The following is a 20,806-nucleotide window of genomic DNA, read 5'->3' as shown; positions in this document are numbered from 1 at the left end:
TCCAAATATTAAGAATAAACTTTTAGACTTGTATGGGAGCTACTCGAACCTGCCAAGCAATCCCACCAAAACTTCAGAAATATATCTGACCTATAACTCGACATACAACTGCCAAGTTTCATGAATCTGACTTTATTATTTTTGCAAATATTTAAAATAAGCTTTTGGAGTTGTATGGCAAGTACCCGAACCTGTCAAGCAATTCCACTAAAACTTCACAAATATATCTGATCTACAATCGGACACGCAACTGCCAAGTTTCATGAATCTGACTTTATTATTTTTCCAAATATTTAAAATTAGCTTCTGGAGTTGTATGGCAGGTACCCGAACCTGTCAAGCAATTCTTCTAAAACTTCAGAAATATATTTGACCTACAATTGGACACATGACTGCCAAGTTTCATGAATCTGACTTTATTATTTTGCCGAATATAAAAAATTTTCTGTTGGAGTTGTATTGCAGCCACCCGAACCGGTGCAGCTATCCCATTATAATTTTTAGAGCATGTGTAGAATATAATTGGACACATGTATACAAAATTTTATATTTATAGCTTTTATATTTATAGCTTTATTAGTTTTCCAAATATTTAAAATAAACTCTTTGAGTTGTATGGCAGCTACCCGAACCCGTTGTCCGAATTAGTCCAATAACAATAGGGTTCGTCCTTGGCATAAAAGAAAAAACTTGTGAAAGTTTGGTGTCGATTGCATTATTCGTTTTTGAGTTATCGTGCGATCGGACGGACGGACGGACGGACGGGCGGACGGACGGACAGACGGACATGTCTAAATCGACGCAGAATTTTACGCTGAGCAAGAATATATATATATGTCCATATCGCAGATGACTCCTTCAAGTAGTTACAAACTCCATACCAAAGTTAATATACCCTTCACGAAGTGCAGGGTATAAAAAACAAAAACATTGTTTACCAACACATTTAAAACTTTCGAGGTTGTCTCTTTAGTTGTGCAATTCATAAAGATTTCGCAAAAATACCTTGACACAAAAATTTTTATTTTCACATTTTAATAGTTGAGAGCACTGATAATTCTATTGGTACTTTTATTATAATAGTAAAAATCCCACAATACCCAAATTAATTTTCAAATTTAAAACGATAAAAACTGAAAACGAGATTGTAAAACTTTTTTTCTCATTTATCTCAAATGGAGCGTAAAATATTTGCACTAGAGTAATAAAGAGTTTATATTTAACAAAAACTAAGCTAAGTTGATTTCAAATTAAACATCAATAACAACATTAAGAGTGATTCCAAACTAACACTTAGCATATCAGTGGCCACAATGAGAGCACAACAGTAACATTATATTTGTTGAATTAAATATTTGATTGAACAATTAGAATTGGGGTTTGATATCGTATATATCCCTTCTAGCGTTTTATATTTTCGTGTTTAACAATTAAAACTTTTTCTATTTACAATAAGAAGTCGAATCATCAGAACATGCCCTTGTGATGTTGGGGTAGTGATCACAAAACGGCACATTTGTAGCAATTAGGTTGCAGTGTACCTGCTGCACCTTCCACGTCAAGCAACCAACCAACCAACCATAGACGAATAAATCTATTTTATAACATAGCATATTTTCCAGCTAATCTGGGAACTAGATTTTCATTCATCTACTAGATTTATTCATTACTGTGTTTTATTTTTCCACAATTCTCCAAATACGAGTAATAATAGTGTTTATTTTCTTGCTCCTTTTTCTTAATTTCTTCAACAATTTTTATTCAGACAGGCTCCCTAATTTAAGTCGCTAATGCTTTAAAGGAATATTATTAAAATCAAATTCAAAAAAAAAAAGAGTTATTTTGTCATAATGTAGTTATGAATATTTTCAGTAAAATCATCAATCATTGCTTTTATTATTTAAATTCAACACCGTCAAACAAAAAACACAAATATAAAATATAAAGAATTTATTAAAAAAAAAGTAGCTATGTGTATCTTTATTCTATAGATACGTTGTTTTCTTATTTCCAAAAGAAAAACTCAAACAGAGTATTAGGATGTAAAAATATTTTCTTAGGATTTTTAAAAATTCAAAAACACGAATTACGAAATTGAAAATATTTTTTTCTAACGAACGGAATTTGTTTTTTTTTTTTTAATATTAGATACTTTTCATTTTGTTTATTATTATTTTTATACATTTTTCTTTTTTTTTTTTGTTTTGCGAAAAAATTCCTAAAATTTGAATATTAAAAAGCATATTTAAGCTACCAGGATATCATCAGACATCAGGATTCATTACTGAATAGAACGGAATTATAAAAAGTAAAAAAGGAATTTTTGGGTAAACAATAAAATCCAAAAATAAAAATAAAATCATAAAAATAAAAAAATATAAATCAAATTTTAAAACATCTTTTGATTACACCAAGTATTCGCGAACACACAACCATTTTGTAAAAAAAAATTAATATAAAACCGTGCGACCGCTTTTATTTAATCGGAGTTTGGTGAATTTGTTATTTTTTAGAACAAATTTAAGATTTAATTTCGCCGTCTACTGCTTATTATGATTGTGTATATTGTGATGGGGTTGTAGATTTGGTCTAACGGCGTTGGAGTTACGGTCTTCCGGTCCTCACAAGTTGCTTGAGTTCATTAGGAGGGTAGGTCTCGAGCGTGTATTGTACAGCATGCCTTCCACTCGAGGGGGTGCACAATAAATCCTTATATGTGGTCGCGGTGCACTGTTGGCCCCGTTATACAAATCTACAAATAACGGGGTTACTACAAGTATTTTTTGAAATCTAAACTTTAGTATTCCTTAAAATCTGAACTTATATTATCGATATAAGCCTAACAACTTTACCATGTTTCAATTTCACTCTTAAAAGTCAAAAAAATAAACAATTTTTTTTATTCCCAATAGTATTAGAGACGCAATTTTAAGTAAAATATTAGTTCAAATTTACCGTTACCTTGAATTCTTTTTTTTTTTTTTTGTAAATTTTTTAGAATATAATTTTAAACTGTAAGTCAAGAAGTCGGAAATTTAAACAGTTTGTTAATATTTCCCTTCTAAAGTTTTTGACTCTCGAAACACATATATATATTACAAACACATGCAACTAGAGAATATAATTATTTTGAGAATATAACATTAATAAATAGCCTTTAATGTGCTAATTTTGAAATCATTGTTTCGATTGAAATTTATTTCATTTCATATATTAATTTCAAAATATGAAATGATTGCAGTATAGCGCAGGACATCAGTTATAGATATTTTTTAATTAACTACCTGCAATAAAAGTTGAACTCTTAGGTCTATGTATTACAAAAACTCTCTTACACACTGCATCAAATGCAACGCGCATTACTCAAAAATGTATTGTAAACTTACATAATATTATATTAACAAACAACCAAAATACTTATTAAATTTAATTTAAATAAACTCAAACGGCCACACTTCAATTATAAGAGATACATACGTATATATGTATATATATATTTTAATGTATACTATTGCAATGATTCATTTTATATGACTAATTTATATGTTGTTAATATAACAAGACAATATAATATGTTTCTAATATAAAATAATCATTATCGCGATGATAATGATTGTAAAGATATAGTTAATGATGATGACTTTATCCTCATGGCATTTTAGGAACGAACAAAAAATAATATACACCAAATTAGAATATAATGTAAATATATTTGTATAAATGTAGATATATTTTATAAATGTACGTATAGGTATATGTATGTATGTATATAATAATTTAAAACGTTATTATGTGCATGCATACATACGCTTATTATATTGTATTTGTGTGTTACCACAATATACAATACATATACAACACGTATTTGAGTTAAATTATATTTCGTAAATATAAATTTTAATATAACGTTGAATTTTTGGAATTCATCAAAATAAGTATAAATGGCTGCTTAGTTTAAACTTCTTTGCAAGCACCAAATCTGTAAATCACCTCGTGTGTATAAGTCTCTTTTGGATTTAAAATGATCGATGGGAAATTTTCCTGAAAAATAAAGGATAATATATTATATAAAAATAAATATGTATTAAAACGATTATTTTATAAATTAATAAATATGCACATTTCACAGTGTATGTGGTAAAATTTAATAATATTGATGCATGTTTAAACAAAAATATAAGAAAAAAAATAAAAAGATAATTAAAAGCATTTTAATAATTTATTCCTTTTCATTTTTAGTGCTTAACAAATTTCTTTAGTATTATATTTAAGGAGATTACGGAACACACAAAACCCTAAATATAAAAAAAACATGAATCTTTTAATTTTCGTATACATACGATTATGTTAAAAGGAAATTAATATCTTTACATAAAACCTAATTACAGTCAGATGTCTTTTAACTTGTGTTAAAATTATATGGAGGATGAAAACGCATGTTCAATTGTTCGTATTGGAGTTCAAAAGCTTGAAAATATCATTTGGCTTCAATATTATTAGATTAATACGGGTTCGAAAAACTAAATTAACTTCCAACAAAATTTATTTTTGGATTTTAAAGTGGCCAAAAAAAATCACTTCTACATAATTTAAGATAAGAGATTTATCTAAAATGGCTCGTGAAATTAAATAGTACTCTTTTAAAATAACGTGCTTGAATTCATGAACGAATTGATTTTAGATGACAGAATCTCTAGACCAAAGTCTTATGTATTTTTCTTAAAATTTCGATTCTTTAGAATTATATAAGAATGTTAAATTATGGTACGGCCTATAATGTCGAAACCATAAAATTTTTTTTGAATTATTAAAGTACTAACTTAATACACAAAATTTTGAAAATTCTATTAAACAAATGTCTTTTTATTATTTTGACATTATTTTTCGCGTATATCTAAGTTTAACACACTGTGGAATTAAAAAGGGAATCATTAGAATAAAAAGTTTTTCTGTATCTATCTACATCCAAGTTAGTATCTCCGTGAATAAGAATCGTCTAAATTTTAGCAACACTTAAATATCATTAGGAACTGTAAAGTGTTAAAATATTTTGGAAGAGCAACACTGTACGATGACGAATCAAATTATCAAAATAATGAAAAATTTTCTTTAATTTTTTTCACTTCTCCTAGATGTATGCAATGATACCACATAACAAAAAAAATTATCAACAAAATTCTATTTTTATCAAAAAAGCAATTTTTAAAATGCTTGAGTTGAATGTTTTGCACAGATTTTATCATTCTCTAAGTTTAACAGACTGTGGAACAATTAATTTAGAGTTATGTTAGGTATTACATATGTATAGTCACACACTATACATAAATTTTACAAAAATCTCATATACCTACATACATACTGATGTCCTGCATTTACTTTTAAACATTTTATTTTTACAACCTGATCGCATTTAAAATAAGCCCAAATATGTTTTAAGAAATTTTGATGAGTTCAAAAACTCTAACTTTCTCTTTAAATAAGGCTTAATCCGCTAATTATTGACTTGTCACTTAATATTTTTGATCAATTTTATAACACTCATTGAAGCTACTGAATACTACCCAACAAAGAGTAGTAATAAACAATTTTAGAACCTTTTACAAAAATTCAGAAGTTTTTTTGAAATATTCTTTGAATTAAATTCGCATGTACAAGTACGTGCAGAAATAACACATATAGGAACATTAAATTAAATTGAAAATTCATAATTTTTAAAAGCCTAAGCAGATTTTAATAATTATTATTTCATAAAATCAAGAACAATTCAATTTAATTTCTTTAAACACTTGAGTTTGTTATTTTTCATATATATGTATTTGATAATACTTGAAAAATTTCTACGTTTGCACACATACATATCCATATACCATAATATTATGTTACTTTATACACACCAAGTCATGAAAATTTTCAAATGTGTCAGAACTTTGTATACCAGGAAAAAATAAATTTTCCGTGTTATTTTCTTTTATGTTACAAAATAAATTAATTTTTTATTTTTACCTTTTTTTCTTGTTTATTAAAATTAAAACCTAGATAAAATAAAAAATTCCCGAAATCCTTCTTCGAAATTTCTAAATTTTTTTAAAATAACCACATTTTTGGAATGTTCTGAAATTTTTCTAACATAATTGTAAACTTAACGTTTACATAATATGGTATAAATATGTATTTAAAGTTGCTTTAGGAACATTGAGAAAAAGAAAGTATTTGAATTTATTTATGAAATTTTTGCTTCTAGATAAGGTCAAATTGCGTATTGTACTTGGTTTTTACGCTTATATATTAAAGTATTACTAAAAAGGCAACCAAAGCTTTCTATGACTTAAAATAAGAAATAAAATGAACCAAAAGCAGGACTTACATGCGCCCAAGTGTATTCCACCACGCGAATATTAGTGTATTTAAATTTCCAAAATGCACTTTGAATCAAGTAAGCAAAAGTTATAGAACTTAGAACTCCCGTATTATTTTGAGACAATACTCTCGTTTAAAATTTAAAACTTCTAAAATATTATTTAAAATTTTCTTTAAAATCTTTTATTAAAACAAATATAAAATTATACTACACCATAAGAACACTTCAATAACTCTTCAACAAAAATATTTAAACAATCACTTTTGCTACGTGCTTATTAGAATACAAGTTAAATATATATTATTTATATATGTGAAAGTGTATATCTATACCAGCTTCTTTAATAAAAGAACAAGTTGTTTTGCATAATATTATGGAATTGAATGTTTTGAATTTATATCTAGAAATATTTGATGATAGAAAGAATTTCTAAATTCTGAAGAAATTATTAAACATTAATAAATTTAAAATATCATATTCGTACACGTATACACAAAATGGAATTATATGTGCCAATTCGCTTATATGAAATAACAACCTTAACAATCCTAAAATTCCAGAAATTAACAATCCTATAGAGATTATAATTATAATAAGCATTTAGCGTTATGTGAAAATTTTGTTAATAATTTCTTTTTTTCACTATTATCGTATTATCCTTGTTAATAGTTTTTATATAATGTAGGTTTGTACGTATGAGATACAAACATATATATACTCGAGCTCAACATTTCGATATGAAATATGTATTATGTACATATGTACATATTTCATTAATTTAAAAGATTTTTAGAGAAAAAATGATCACAAATTGAAATGTTTAAAATCTTGAAAAACTTTAATAATTTTCGAACTACTACACTTCTCTCACTCAGCTTTTAATTAAATTAATTAGAATCATATTATGTATAAATTATATGCTGTATGTATGTGAATAAAAATTGAGAAATATTATATATGAAGAGCTCAAATGAAAATTCCTTAAATCCAAAAATATTTTAAACAAAACCAAAAACGAAAGATAACTTAATCCACAAAAATTTTTCAATGTATATGCAATGTTTATAGTTTATCAAAATATGTGCATATATACATGCATACAACTCAAGATACACTACATATTCGTACAAAAATACATATAACATTTTATTGTGAGAATTTTATCACAGAATTTATGGTCTAAAAATTGCCAATAATTCAAAAATTTCAATATGCGAAAGAAAATATAAAAAAGACTTAATTTGATAAAAATCAGCCCTCTATTTCCTAATATCCGACTCTACAAAAACAGTTTATAGTTTTGATCTCTTAACCATCTAGTATATGGAAATTTTTTTTTACATAAACACATCGTATTACTTACCCGCACATATTGTATATGCGAACTAGCAATATTATATGTAGATTATATGGAAAATGTATATGCACATGTTTATGTGGAAAGTATTCGTTTATTTTTGAAGGATATTTTAATATACGATAATAATTTATCCGATATCATACGAGTATAAGCTGAATAAAATTTCATATAAAGAAGAGCATAACGTCAAGAATAAAAATAAATAGAAAAAAGAACAACAGAGAAAATAGGAGAACAGAGAAGATAGCGGGGAAAAAAACAACAATGTGTAAAAAAGGAAATTTTACTGTTATTTTAATATTACAGATGATCAAAATTGCTATTATACTTAAAGGGGGGAAAATGAACACACCATAAAATATAAAATTTCATGTTGTCAATATTATTTAATAAAATATATAAATATTTTGTATATACGAATATACAGTGATGGTCATTGTAAAGAAGACACAAAAATAATTCGAAAGTGATTGCAAATACCAATAAAGTTGAGCCAAACCAATGGTTTGTAATGTAGCACTTCTCCCTTGAATGAGGCAAAAAAAAAATTAAAAGAGACGTTAACATAATATTCGAATTCAAAATTAAATTGCGTAAGTTAAGAAAAATATTAAAAAGTTTAAAAAGATTTTTTAATAACATGGAGTTAAATGGCAAAATTTCAAGTGCCAAAAATTTAAATTTTTCAAATTTCGGATGGCGATAGCTCGAGAGGGGGTGGAGGAGGAAAAAACTTTTCTTCTAACAAAATGTTAATGGATATAGTATCTAAAAGTAGACATCAATTGCATTATTAACATTTGCAAATCAATCAGAGATAATTGTGGGTAAATCAAAAAGTGAAAATTGTACATATTGCCATTTGAGAGCAAATTATAAATAATGGAATTTGATATTTCAATTTTTATTTATAGCTTAAGAAATGTTTACCTAAACATACTGGTATAGTAGTAACGGACTACTAACATAGTACTAAAGGAAATTTTATTCCACTTGCATGCAAATTATATTGCGCGATATCAGTAATACGTACGGCAATTATCGTCGAAATTCATGTTTAACAAAAATTAAATTCATAACAAATTATTTTTGCAGTATAACTGTATATACAATTATAATGTACTTGAAAAAATCTATTAAAAATAAATATCTTTGAAAATGTGTGCATACTACATTATTATATAACAACAATATTATGCAAACATAAAATTGATAACATTTTGGTTCGAGTCGGGATCTACACATATATATAGATGAAAAATATTAAAAAGTATCTATAACATTCATACATACATGTAACAAAATGATTACAGAATTAACTCATTTAAATGTTTGTTCTTGCGTGAAAATATTGTGCGTATGGTTGTAGATAATTTATTGTGGAAAGTTGTCTTCGCAATATTGCAGTTACACTTGAAATTATAGTAAATTGTAATCAAAGCGTTCAATTAATTTGATGAAGATTTTAGTAGGTATAAATTGGAAAAAGAAATTAATTATAAAATGTTTAGGTTTTATATTAAAGTTGTAATAAAGTTGTAATATATTGTATAAAAGTAATTATAACCCGGCCGAAATTTGAATAAAAAGACAATCCAAAATTAAGTTTCTATTTATTTACTTCCGATAAGACTATAAACCAACCATTTATTAAAAACTGATCACGTGTAAGACACTTGTGTTTAAAAGTGAAATAAGTAAACTAGTTCAACTTAAAAAATATGCAGTCAGTTGAAGTAATTGACAATGAATTACTTAAAAGTACGGGACTACAGTAATACTTAAATCAAGTTCATAAAAAATTCTATTCTTGGCGGTGTTCTGCAAGTATAAACTTTTTTTGTAGAGTCGGATATTAGGAAAGAGATGGCTGATTTTTATCAAATAAAGTCTTCTCTTTCTCTCGTCTCTCTCCACAGCTCATTTTTGGCTGAACCAGTTATATGTATGTATGTACAAATTTCCACTTCGAGAACACGAATTGAGCAAATGCAGATCCTAATTAAAGCCTCACCGTCTTGTATAAAGTTTTTCACTAACAAGGAGCACAATTCACAATTAATGACTGTTCATCAGGTAAATTATACCCTTTTTCCAATCTGGATCTGACAAATTAAAGAAAATCTCTTAATTTGTAAGAAAAATCGCATGAATTGTATTTATTACCAAACACATAAATATTTTAACAAAAAATTATTTCTTTGTCATAGTTCAAGAGAAGCATTAAATTTTATATAAAAAACGGATCTCCTATTTTGTTATCTCTTATGTAATATTAAATAATTTAAAAAAAAAAACTTATTTACAAAAACATTTAACATTCTGTTGAGAGCAATTGAGATAAAATAAGAAAAAATGATAAAAGATTACAATAAAATTACAATAACGTTATCATTAAATTTAATTCAGATCGTTTGTACATCTTGTGCAATCATTCTTAGATTATGTAAACTAAAAATTTACGTAATTCTTTCCTTCATTATTTTAATGATCAAAGACACAATATTTTTCTCCATTATTTTGTTTCTTATTAAAACATATTTTCCATTTTAAGTCAGTCATGTTGTTCTATTAATAATTGAAAATTTTTTAAAAAAATTATGAAAAAATAGTGATACCTATGAGATCAAAATGAATATTTTCGAAATTGTTGACAATCATGTAACGCAACTTAATATTTTTGTGTTTTTAAAGGATCTGTTTGTGTTTTTAGTGTCTTCCATTTTCCCTATTCAACGTATGTAAGTGAAATTTGTGAATATGAATGTGTCAATCGGATACGCTTACAAGCCATAACCAAAACATTTCGGAATTTATTGGAAAAATCAATCCAACCAAACCAACCAAATCAATGAAAAAAAATTATTCTTTCCTCAATAATTATTTTGACGAATACCAGTGCGTTAATCTATCTGATGAAACATATTTTACATATTCGCAAAAAAAAATATCTATTATTCGATATGAGTTTTTTAAATTTAAAAATCATTTATAGCACAGCAAGAAAGTTTAAATGATCTGAAGAAAATGTAATCCGCCGTATTAACTCATATAACTTACAAAAGTACATGTATAAAGCGTCTCCAATATTTGTCACTGGAAACACATATAATATAGTACACATACATTTACGCTTTAACTGACCCTCTTCAAAAGTGTCTTTGCACTTTTACCTTAATGCTTTTGCAATATTTAATTTTCAGATAAAATAAAAGCATCAACAATATTGATTGCCAGATTGATAGGCTTTGAAACTTAATAAATTAATTCTTATCATTCCAGTGTCTATTGATCTTATATAATAGACTGCTATTTATATTTAAATTAAACCTCCATAAATACATGGACAATATCCTTATTAAATAAAGCAAATATTTAATTATTTACAAATAAAGAAGAAAAAAAGGTTTTGATGAAATAATATTATAAAACTTACATGATTGACAGCGTCAGGATATTTTTGTGTTTCCAAGCATAACGCACCGTGCTTAAAGTATTTTGCGCCTTCTTTTCCAATTATTGGAGCCTGTATACATAATAAATAAATAATATTAAAATAAGGAAAACTTCCATATTAAGAATAAAAATTAAATTTATTGTTGTAAGATGAAAACAGCAAGTATATAACAGTAATACAGTAAATACATTTTTTTATATTGGGTGAAGGCAATGAGGCAAATTTGTATAGACATGTACATATGTAGATACATATATTACATCATCTAATAATAAAACAGGCCATATACAAGTTAAACATATTACATTGTCCTGTGATTGTGTGCAAGATTTTATGTTATATAATTTGGTATTCAACATTAAAACATTTTGTTATAATTATATTATGTGAAAAAATGTTTAAAATGCGAAAATTTGTCATATATTTCCTAATTTTTACATCACCGAAATCCCCGGCAAATTTGAAGAAAACTTCTGAACCGTTTGACTTTATTTTTGTACAATGCATTTCAAAGACTAAATTTTGTATGGCTTCAATGAAAGGCTGAATGTTTTTTAAATGAGCAAATTTATGAAATGTACAGTTTTTAGCTAGTGAATTAAATTGTGTTTGACTTTTCCAAGAGATAAATTCATGTACACACATTTACACACAAAATGTAATTGCTGAATAAACACATTGATATTTTGAATATTTGGTAGGTCCTTTTAATTTTGCAAAAAGTATAAACAATTTTTATAATCAAAAATTCAACATCCACATCAATGGGCATAAAACCAAATGTTCTGCATAATTAATTGCACTTCAGGTAAATTAAATTTAAATTTTTAATTTTAAATGCTATATAGAAATAATTTTTTACGTATTTATTCACAGCTAATATTAATCTGACAACTAAAATTTGGTTTAGTTTCCACAGAATAGCAAGTAAATTATCTTCCATTTGAAACTGTTTTATCACATAATATGTAGGAACAACCAATAAATCTAAATTGCCCTAATCCAAAGTATGTTTACTTTAGAAAATTTTATTCAAAATGGTCAAATACCACAGTCCCAATACAATAAATAAAACAGTTTCAATAAATACCTCATTCTTTGCGGGATCTGGCATAAAATTTGAAGTATAGAATTGAACTCCAGGTTGATCAGTTGCAACTTCCATCCATCTTCCAGACTTTGGATGTGATACCCTTTTAAAATAGAATAATAATAATAACAATAAAATATTAGGCATTTTAAAATTTTTAATTACAATGGATTTTACTTTGCAATGGTTGTTAATGTATTGCCATGATCAAGAGTGACACAAAAATTGTCATCATAACCCAAAGCCCTTAATTTCTGTAAACGTGGACCTAATTTTCCAAGTGTACGTAAGTCATAAGGTGTACCATCAACATCCATAAATTCACCAGTTGGAATTGAATCAGAATCTGTTACCGTAATTTTATCTGCTTTTATTTTAATTAAATGTTCATATAACTGTTGACTTCCAGCATTCTAGTTAAAATTATAATTTAAAAAGCAGAAAAAGATTTTTTTGTCATAAAATCAACTTATATGCATTTAATTTTTTTTTTATATTCTTACGTGTCCAGCCAAATTAAAATAAGAATGATTTGTCAAATTAATTGGCGTAGGTTTTGTGGTTGTAGCCGAAAAACATACACGAAATTCATTTTCTTCAGTTAGTTGAAAAACTACAATTGCTGCAACTTTTCCTGGATAACCTTCATGACCATCTTCAGATACATGTGACATTACTACAGTTTGGTTATCATGAATGCTAGCAGTCCAATGAACTTTATCGAAACCAATAAAACCACCATGAAGTTGATGCCTATCATTCCAATTTTTACTCACATTAATTTCTTCACAATTTAAAATAAATTTTCCGAATCCAACACGATTTGCAACTCTTCCAACCGTGGCACCAAAATAAGGATTATTTGACGCTTGATAACCTTTTATAAAATTCGTAAAACAAAATTAATGAATCGTTCACGGTATCGGGGTCAATAATTAATAAAAAAGTTTAAAAAAGGATTAAATTAAATTATTTTCCTTATCATGTCAATTTTATAATTTCATTTAAAAAATTTTTATTTTTTGTTTTTTTTTTTTTTATTTATTTTTGAAGCAATCATTGTGAAAGGATTTTTATATATGAACACTTTATTTACAGGGTTACGTGTTTTGGACTGTTATGATTGAGATAAGAATGTTAAGTTTTAATCTTAGAGTAAATAAAATGCGAAGTTTGATAATAACGAACTGAAACTTCTATGCAGATACGTTCCCATATTTTCTTTTTAAAAGTAAAAAATATTTTTGTATTTTCTGGCATAATAATTTTTTAACTGTCTGGCATAATATTATGGAAAATTTACTTAAAAACAATTTTAAATTTAAACTAGATTCCAATGCAGCTCTTATAGTTTTTGTAAGAAAAGTAAGACTTGTTTCTCTCCTTTATGTAATTTTTTGATACACGATTCATTCATGTGATATGTTAGCTTAATTGGTACACTTAGCACATTTTTCGAGTTCCTCAACTTAACATAAAATACATGATTTCATATTTTTTGTAGAGAAATTCAGATTTTATTCAAATGTCTATTAAATACAGTATTCAGTATCAAATAAACGCTTATAGAAATAAACCATATATAATCAAAAAAATTTGTGAGCTATGTCAGCATTAGAAGTTTATAAGTTTATAAGAACATGTAAAAAAATTAAAATATTTCCAGCTTTGCTCACATGATTTTCTTATATTCAAATGTAGGCCGCAAATTGTTAGAACTTTGTAAAATATACTATTTTGAATTACCGCCCGACTGCGTCCATTCCATTTCAGAAAATTAAAATTTTAAAAATGAATATACTGTAACTCTTGAAGTATGACAATATCATTCTATAGTCATATTTTTCTTATTCTGGCGACATTGAACCTAAAATGCTTTAAAGTTAGAAGTATATTTTCCGAAAAAAAATTTCAATAATTTCAAATATATTAATTCTTGTAGTGGAATCTAAAATCGGAAATTATAGTTTTCTAGAAAAAATAAATTAAAACTCATAACACTTAATACGAGTATGTAAAGCATATTTTTAAAAATTTTTGAATTTTAAAAAGTTCAAATTTTGATTCGCGTAAAAATAATTAATATGCAAGTGTAATTTAATTCAAAGGCAATGTGCAGCTAAAATAAACTTTGAAAAACAAAAATTTTTTTATTTAACTATTTGGCTATACTTAAAGGTTCTACAGAAATTAAATAAGTTTTGTTTTTTATTATTAATTTAAGTTTTCTGTATAAAAGTTAAAATTCAATTCAGTGCACACTATAAGTTACCCTCGACTGTCACTTTCTTTGATTTCAACGACAAAGAAAATAAACAAATAAATTTTATCAACTTATTTGATTTATATTTAAGTTTTTACTTTTAATTTACTTTTAATATAATTTCTAAAATAATATTTGTTAATAATTTTAGAAAATTAAGTTTTAAAACATTCTAAGGTTCTATTAAGATATAGAAAATGGACTCTATTTTAAAAGAGTCAACAAAATCAATCTTATCTTTAAAGTGATAATAAAGTGAATTGAGATGTAAGAAGCTTGTGATAAGGTGACACAATTATTTTCAATTATGTTTGAAATTGATTAAAAGTGCAATGTATAAATGTTAGCGTAAAATTTATAGGGAAGAGCTGGTTTTGCCAGTTTAAAATAAGACATGGTGCAGTTTTAATTATCACATAAATATACTATAAATCCTCTTGTTTTACCAAAGCCAAGAATGACGAAAAAATTAATTTTTTACAGCAAGCGGACTCAATGTTTTTTAAAAGTATTGTTAATCTCATAGAAAAACTTTATCCATAATAAGAAAACGGAAACTCAGAATAAACTCAAGCTCAAGCCTCCGATTTCCGTAATGATCTTGAGGTCAGTATACAGTATCCAGCATTCATTTCTTAAAATTACTCATCAAATGTGTAATACAGTTGGTACTCATATAACTCATTTTTAATCAATTTTTTTAAAAATTTAAAAAAAAATTTATAGAGATGGCCATATTAATCATAATTAAATTGAACCCTCTCAACATAGCTTGGGTAATCTAAATTAAAAATTTTTGAACTTTAGATACGCATTTTATAAAGTCTGATCTTAAATAATTACATTTAGATCGTAAATATTATTATAAATAAATATTTTGTTCATACCTTCAACATTATCGAAACCACAAACAACATCGTCAGTATTTCCAGCTCCATCAGGTACAATTATCGATGTTATAGTTGCTCCTAATGTAATCACCTGTAATTAGTAATAATTGAAACATTAAATTAAAAATTAAAGTCAAATAATTTAGCAATTGGATGTAAAAATAATCATAACATTTAAAAATTAGCAAGAACTGATGATGTAACCAATTACCTAATTAACAAAAATTTAATTTACTTTTTATTTAATAGTTATGGGGCAAAGCTTAAAATTTCTTTAAATAATTTTATTAAAATTAAATACAAATATCGTTATTAAAATGAAATACAAAGAATTAACTCAATAATGTTCTTCAGTTGCGCTTTTTCCAAAGTTTAAAATTCTCACTTATATTTTTCTATTAAAAAATAACAATTATTCTAATAAAAAATAACCTAATTGAATTTAAAATTAATTTTATCACCACTTTCTCTTTATGATTCTGGTATTTTTTTTTTCTGTTTTTCCTACTTCTTCATAAAATAATGAGAGCATCCACCACTATAAAATCCACCACTATAAAGATTTTCTATCTTTAAAATTCATTTTATAATTTTCAACAAAACACTTAACAACATTTTACATTGTAATTAACATTAATTTTTCTTTTCTATTTTTCTTTTTGAATTTTTTGCGACCAATCACCTATAGAAAATATTCAAGAAATTAAAGCATAACATAAAATAGCAGAAAACTTTAAGCATATCTGAATATGGGTTTTTGGGTATTATGATGCACTCCAAATCTTAATAATAATCGACAATCATGAAAAACATAGTGATAATAACAATAATAATTACGCCATCTCTTAAGTTAAAATGAGAACATCTTAACAAACTTTAAATAGATTATAATAATGTGTTATGCACAAATGAATTTACGAAACCTAAAAAAACAATTACAAAAATGTAAAGAAGCCTAAAAGCAAAATTCATTGACATGATGAAAATGACTTGAAACTCAGTTAAATATGGCATACCCATACATAATTATTATATTCAACATAAAATATACAATATGCACATGTTATATGTAGGTACTTATGTGTGCACTATTGTAAAAATTAATATGCATATGTATATGGTATTATAATCTATAATAAATTCTAAGGAATTATGTAGTAATATGTAGGTGGAGGGTGGAAGAGATGGAAGTATGTGCCACTTACGTTTTATATTTATAGGAAGATTATTATAAAATTTTCCACTAAAATCTTCATCCCTTTTGCAATATACTTAAGATGAGTACTCGTATTTGTTAAAACTAGTGTTCGCAATTATGCATTGTATTACATTATTCAATAAATCGAATCAACAATATAAAAATTTATTACGTTTATATAAAAAGTTGTAATAAGAAAGTTAATTCAATAAGTACCTCTTCTCCATAACTTCTAAACTGTCTTCACTTCACGAACTCCTTTGATTTTCTTTAGAATTTAATTATATATAATATGTCTCGACTTTTACTCGCCGAGTATGACGAAAGTGAGCGAATATCGTACATACGTTCGTATAATGTAATTTTCAAGTACAAATCTCGTTTTTCCCAAAATCTATAAAAAATTTAATCACTACTCATTCATTTCGTTTTTAAAAGTCAAATAAAAGTCGCCATAATTATAATTTTTTACTTTTTGCTCATTAAAAATGACAAATTTTAAAAACAACATCAAACAAATCATTCACATGCTTATCGACTTTACAAGTTCATCCGTCCAAACTCTCTAAACATTTACTATACTTATAAGAACCCGTACCTTACGTATGTATGTATGTAACAAAAAATTAAAAACAATATTGGAAAAAAATTATTATTTTTCTCTTAAAAGTATAAAATACAAAACTTATGCAAAATTGCGAACTTTTTTGTAAATTATGTAGGTAAAAATAGCACATACTACAAAAAAAACAAGAAGAAAATTAATCTACACATTATTACAGTAATAAAGATATTTTGATAATAACAAAATAACTATTATAGTACCTTTAGAACTCTCAACCTGATTTTCAAATATTAAAGACTCTTGATTATTAGTAATGCTATATAGTGGTTTGATATTCAGTCTGTATGCATAACCATCATTAGTACACAAATATATTATTATGCCTATATGCACTATCATAAGTAATTTAAATCGTACATTTGTACATATTATGCACAATAAAGTACTCTCCAATAGATTATAACACAATCATTACATGGTATTAAATTTTAAATATATTTTGACACCAATGTGCATGCACTTATGTAATTATAAATTGTTACTTACTTGTACTGACATATTGTTGTCATTACAGAAGGTAAATCGATGAATTGCTGTATCCTTTTTAGTAAATGGATCTTTTGCACTACCAAATACATCTTGAGTAATTGTAATCGACATTTTATAAATTTAAATTTTCTTACTAAAAAATTGTATTAAAATAAAATAAACAAAATGTTTACGACAACATTAAGTTTTTGATTATAGTACGCGACACCGCAAAGCACTGACTACTGTACGTCAATTGTTTTCATTTCCATTTTATAGTTTATGCTCTTTTAAAGAGAAACTTATTAAAACTGTACTTGTGGCTGATAAGAATTTACTTTATTTTCTTTTTGATAAACAGAACACAAATTTTTGAGAGTATAAAATAAATTGTGGTGTGGTGAGAAAATAACCATACCACAACGTTTTAAGCAAAAATACTTTAATTATTATTTAAAATTTGTTATCGAGTAAGAAGTTTGCAGTCAATACTCTCTTATCTTTTTGATTCGCTTTAGTTAGTATTCATTTAATACAAACAAGCTCAATTCAAACAACTCTGTTTAAATTTAATCTCTTAAAGAGGAGACAAAAATATTAATTTTAATATTGTTAATATTATGTTATTTGTGGTTTGCGAGAATTTTTAATAAAATATTATATATTATGACTTCTCAAAATGAAAACTTGATAACTAGCAAAACAAGCTTTTCGAGATATGAGTTGAAATGAAACTACTGACTTTTAAGCAGTCAACAGTTTCTATCAATGAAATTTTATTTAAACAATATTGTAAAAGATTATTGATTTAAATACCTAAGAACAATATGGTGCATTTGTTAAGAAAACTTTAGTTTATTTTAAATAATAAAAGAAATTAAGAAATTATAAAAATGTAATTCTTTTCATTTTCGCTCTTTGTAAAATTTTTGTACAAAAACCCCATTAAACAGCCAATTTCTACAGTCAGTGCCACTTTGTAAATAATATTACATTTTCATTTTGAGCAGTTATATAGATAATGACATTATTTTGTAATACTCTGAGAGCTTTTCGATTTTAAGTTCAGTGCTTTGAATGGTTAAACTAATTTTTTCGTGTACCTAAAGATTACTTTGACAAAATCTTTAAGATTAAATCACTTTAAAAGTCAAAATTTTATCAAAAAAAAAATTAATTGTGATTATTTTAAATCTAACAATTCGCATTCTTTACTCCGAGAAAATTTTTAGAAGTATTCTCAATTCTGCTTGAACTATGAAAAATATTAACAAAAAAAGTAAACTTTTTCTCCTACAAGAGAATTAATATTGGCCGAACCCGGATTATATTCTACACCCGGCTAAACCTGGCTCGACATATAATCCGGTCAAACCAAAATGTTATGATTGAAGTATAATCAATTGGAAATTGTCTTCGTAAAAATTTGTATGAGTATAACATGCACATATGCTTGATGTAAGGCAAAATAACATGCGTATGCATTAACATTTTAGATGCATATGAATTGGGTAACGTAAGTGTATGTATGTTCAGGCAATATGTAGTTTGTATGTAGTTACGTATGTAAGCTATTCGTAAATACGTACGTATACTTATTTCACTTTCTTTCCGTAATTTTTCATACATATAACAAATTTATAAGAGATCAAGTATTTCATACATACATTCATGGAAAATGCCGTTTTCAATGAAGAGAACGATAACCGAAAATACTCGTTCTCTTTTATTGAGCACGATGTGATTTATACAGGAATATACTATTTATTTTGTAAAATCCGTTTAACTTGATAATTTTAAAAGTAAATGAATTTTAAGATTGCCAATAACCGAGATCTGTTTTAATCCTCTGTAACTTGAAACCCGTTGAGCTGCAAACATCGTTTTTTTAAAAAAATTTTTGTCTACTTCTATACAATGGTACATAGCATAAGTTTATAATTATTCGGTTGTTCTTTATGTGGAAAAATTGGTCTAATTTTATAAATTTAGTATACATATGTATGTATGTATGTACTTAGTTACATTAGAATTTGTATTTGGACCGGAGTCCATTTAAATTCAAATAAAATTTTTTTTTGTTTTTTGCATGAATATGATTTTGCAGTCCATTTGCAGTTTTCAACTAGTGTTAGCATTATGTGCTTCGATTTATATACTTAGATTAAAATTTTACAATAAAGCACTTCCTAATGAATACAGAAAAGAATGCAAAATATATTTAAATATTAAAAGAAACACAAAATAAATGTTACATACGCACCTTTATCCCTTCATTTTAGAACGCACTTTCGGACTGGGACTAAATTTCATGAACCGAAACAGTTCTTGCAACCAAAACAACTTTTTCAAGAAAATTTCCTTATAAAATAATATTTTTCAAACATTTTATAATTTTGAAATATTTTTTCTTTTTATAAATTGACAATATTTTGAATTCAGCATGCTTAAATTTTTGAACAGCATGCTATTGAATTAGATGTATGTAGATTAAGTGTAAAAATAAAGTATGTGATAAGTTTTTCTCATAAGTTTGCTAGGATAATAAAGAGATTTTTTTTACCAATCAAAAATGTTCCTGTATTTCGAGATGCTATACGGCAGCATTGAATATTATCTTTAATTGAATGTAATCTTACAAGATTCGTCTAGGTTAAAACGAATTTTTCAGTTTTTAAATTAGTTTTTAAATTAATATTGTGGTATCTTCTGCTTAGATTTAGTTAGAAAATGATTTTACGCATTATGTGTACATTTAAAGACACATTTTGGGTTTTTTTTTTACTATGATACTGAGCTAATAAAGCTAGTAATTAATTTATTATAGACAATCAAAATGAAAATGATAAGATATGTATACTCGTTTTCGAGCTACAGCCTGTTTAAAGAAAAGGTACCTGATTTTTACTGTAAATAAATAAATGCTCATAACTTCGGAACTATACAACATAGAGTTATCATTTGGAGCTTGTTTTACAGGCGAGTGATTGTTCTTTATTTTTAGTCTTACAATTAATTTGATTTGAGCCATAGCTTTCAAGATACAGCTCGTCAAAGTCAGAATTTTTTTTTTTAATTTTTTTTACAAAACTCGAAA

General features: G+C 25.9%; 1 protein-coding gene across 1 annotated transcript; it reads right to left on the bottom strand.

Annotated features, from left to right (window-relative positions):
• Nucleotides 1-3,710: 3,710 nt before the first annotated feature.
• Nucleotides 3,711-17,940, bottom strand: LOC129618735 (galactose mutarotase). The gene is made up of 7 exons (XM_055533695.1): nt 17,728-17,940; nt 15,416-15,509; nt 12,769-13,142; nt 12,443-12,678; nt 12,266-12,368; nt 11,155-11,244; nt 3,711-4,041 (listed from the first exon to the last, which is right to left on the bottom strand). The coding sequence occupies exons 1-7, from the start codon at nt 17,839-17,841 to the stop codon at nt 3,955-3,957; spliced, it is 1,098 nt and encodes a 365-aa protein (XP_055389670.1). The 5' UTR covers nt 17,842-17,940; the 3' UTR covers nt 3,711-3,954.
• Nucleotides 17,941-20,806: the final 2,866 nt, after the last annotated feature.

Source organism: Condylostylus longicornis, unplaced genomic scaffold, assembly GCF_029603195.1.
Source record: "Condylostylus longicornis isolate FDR11 unplaced genomic scaffold, ASM2960319v2 ptg000010l, whole genome shotgun sequence".
In the NCBI taxonomy this organism is placed as follows: Eukaryota; Metazoa; Arthropoda; class Insecta; order Diptera; family Dolichopodidae; genus Condylostylus; species Condylostylus longicornis.
The sequence above is the reverse complement of the archived record's forward strand: the minus strand, read 5'-3'. Positions and strand labels throughout refer to the sequence as shown.

Excerpts from the sequence above, each read along its gene's own strand:
- LOC129618735 (XM_055533695.1), bottom strand. The coding sequence starts at position 17,841 with ATGTCGATTACAATTACTCAAGATGTATTTGGTAGTGCAAAAGATCCA. Across the intron at positions 15,510-17,727 it reads ACAACAATATGTCAGTACAA|GTGATTACATTAGGAGCAAC; the intron begins GTAAGTAACAAT and ends TACTAATTACAG. Across the intron at positions 12,679-12,768 it reads ATTTTAATTTGGCTGGACAC|AATGCTGGAAGTCAACAGTT; the intron begins GTAAGAATATAA and ends AATTTTAACTAG.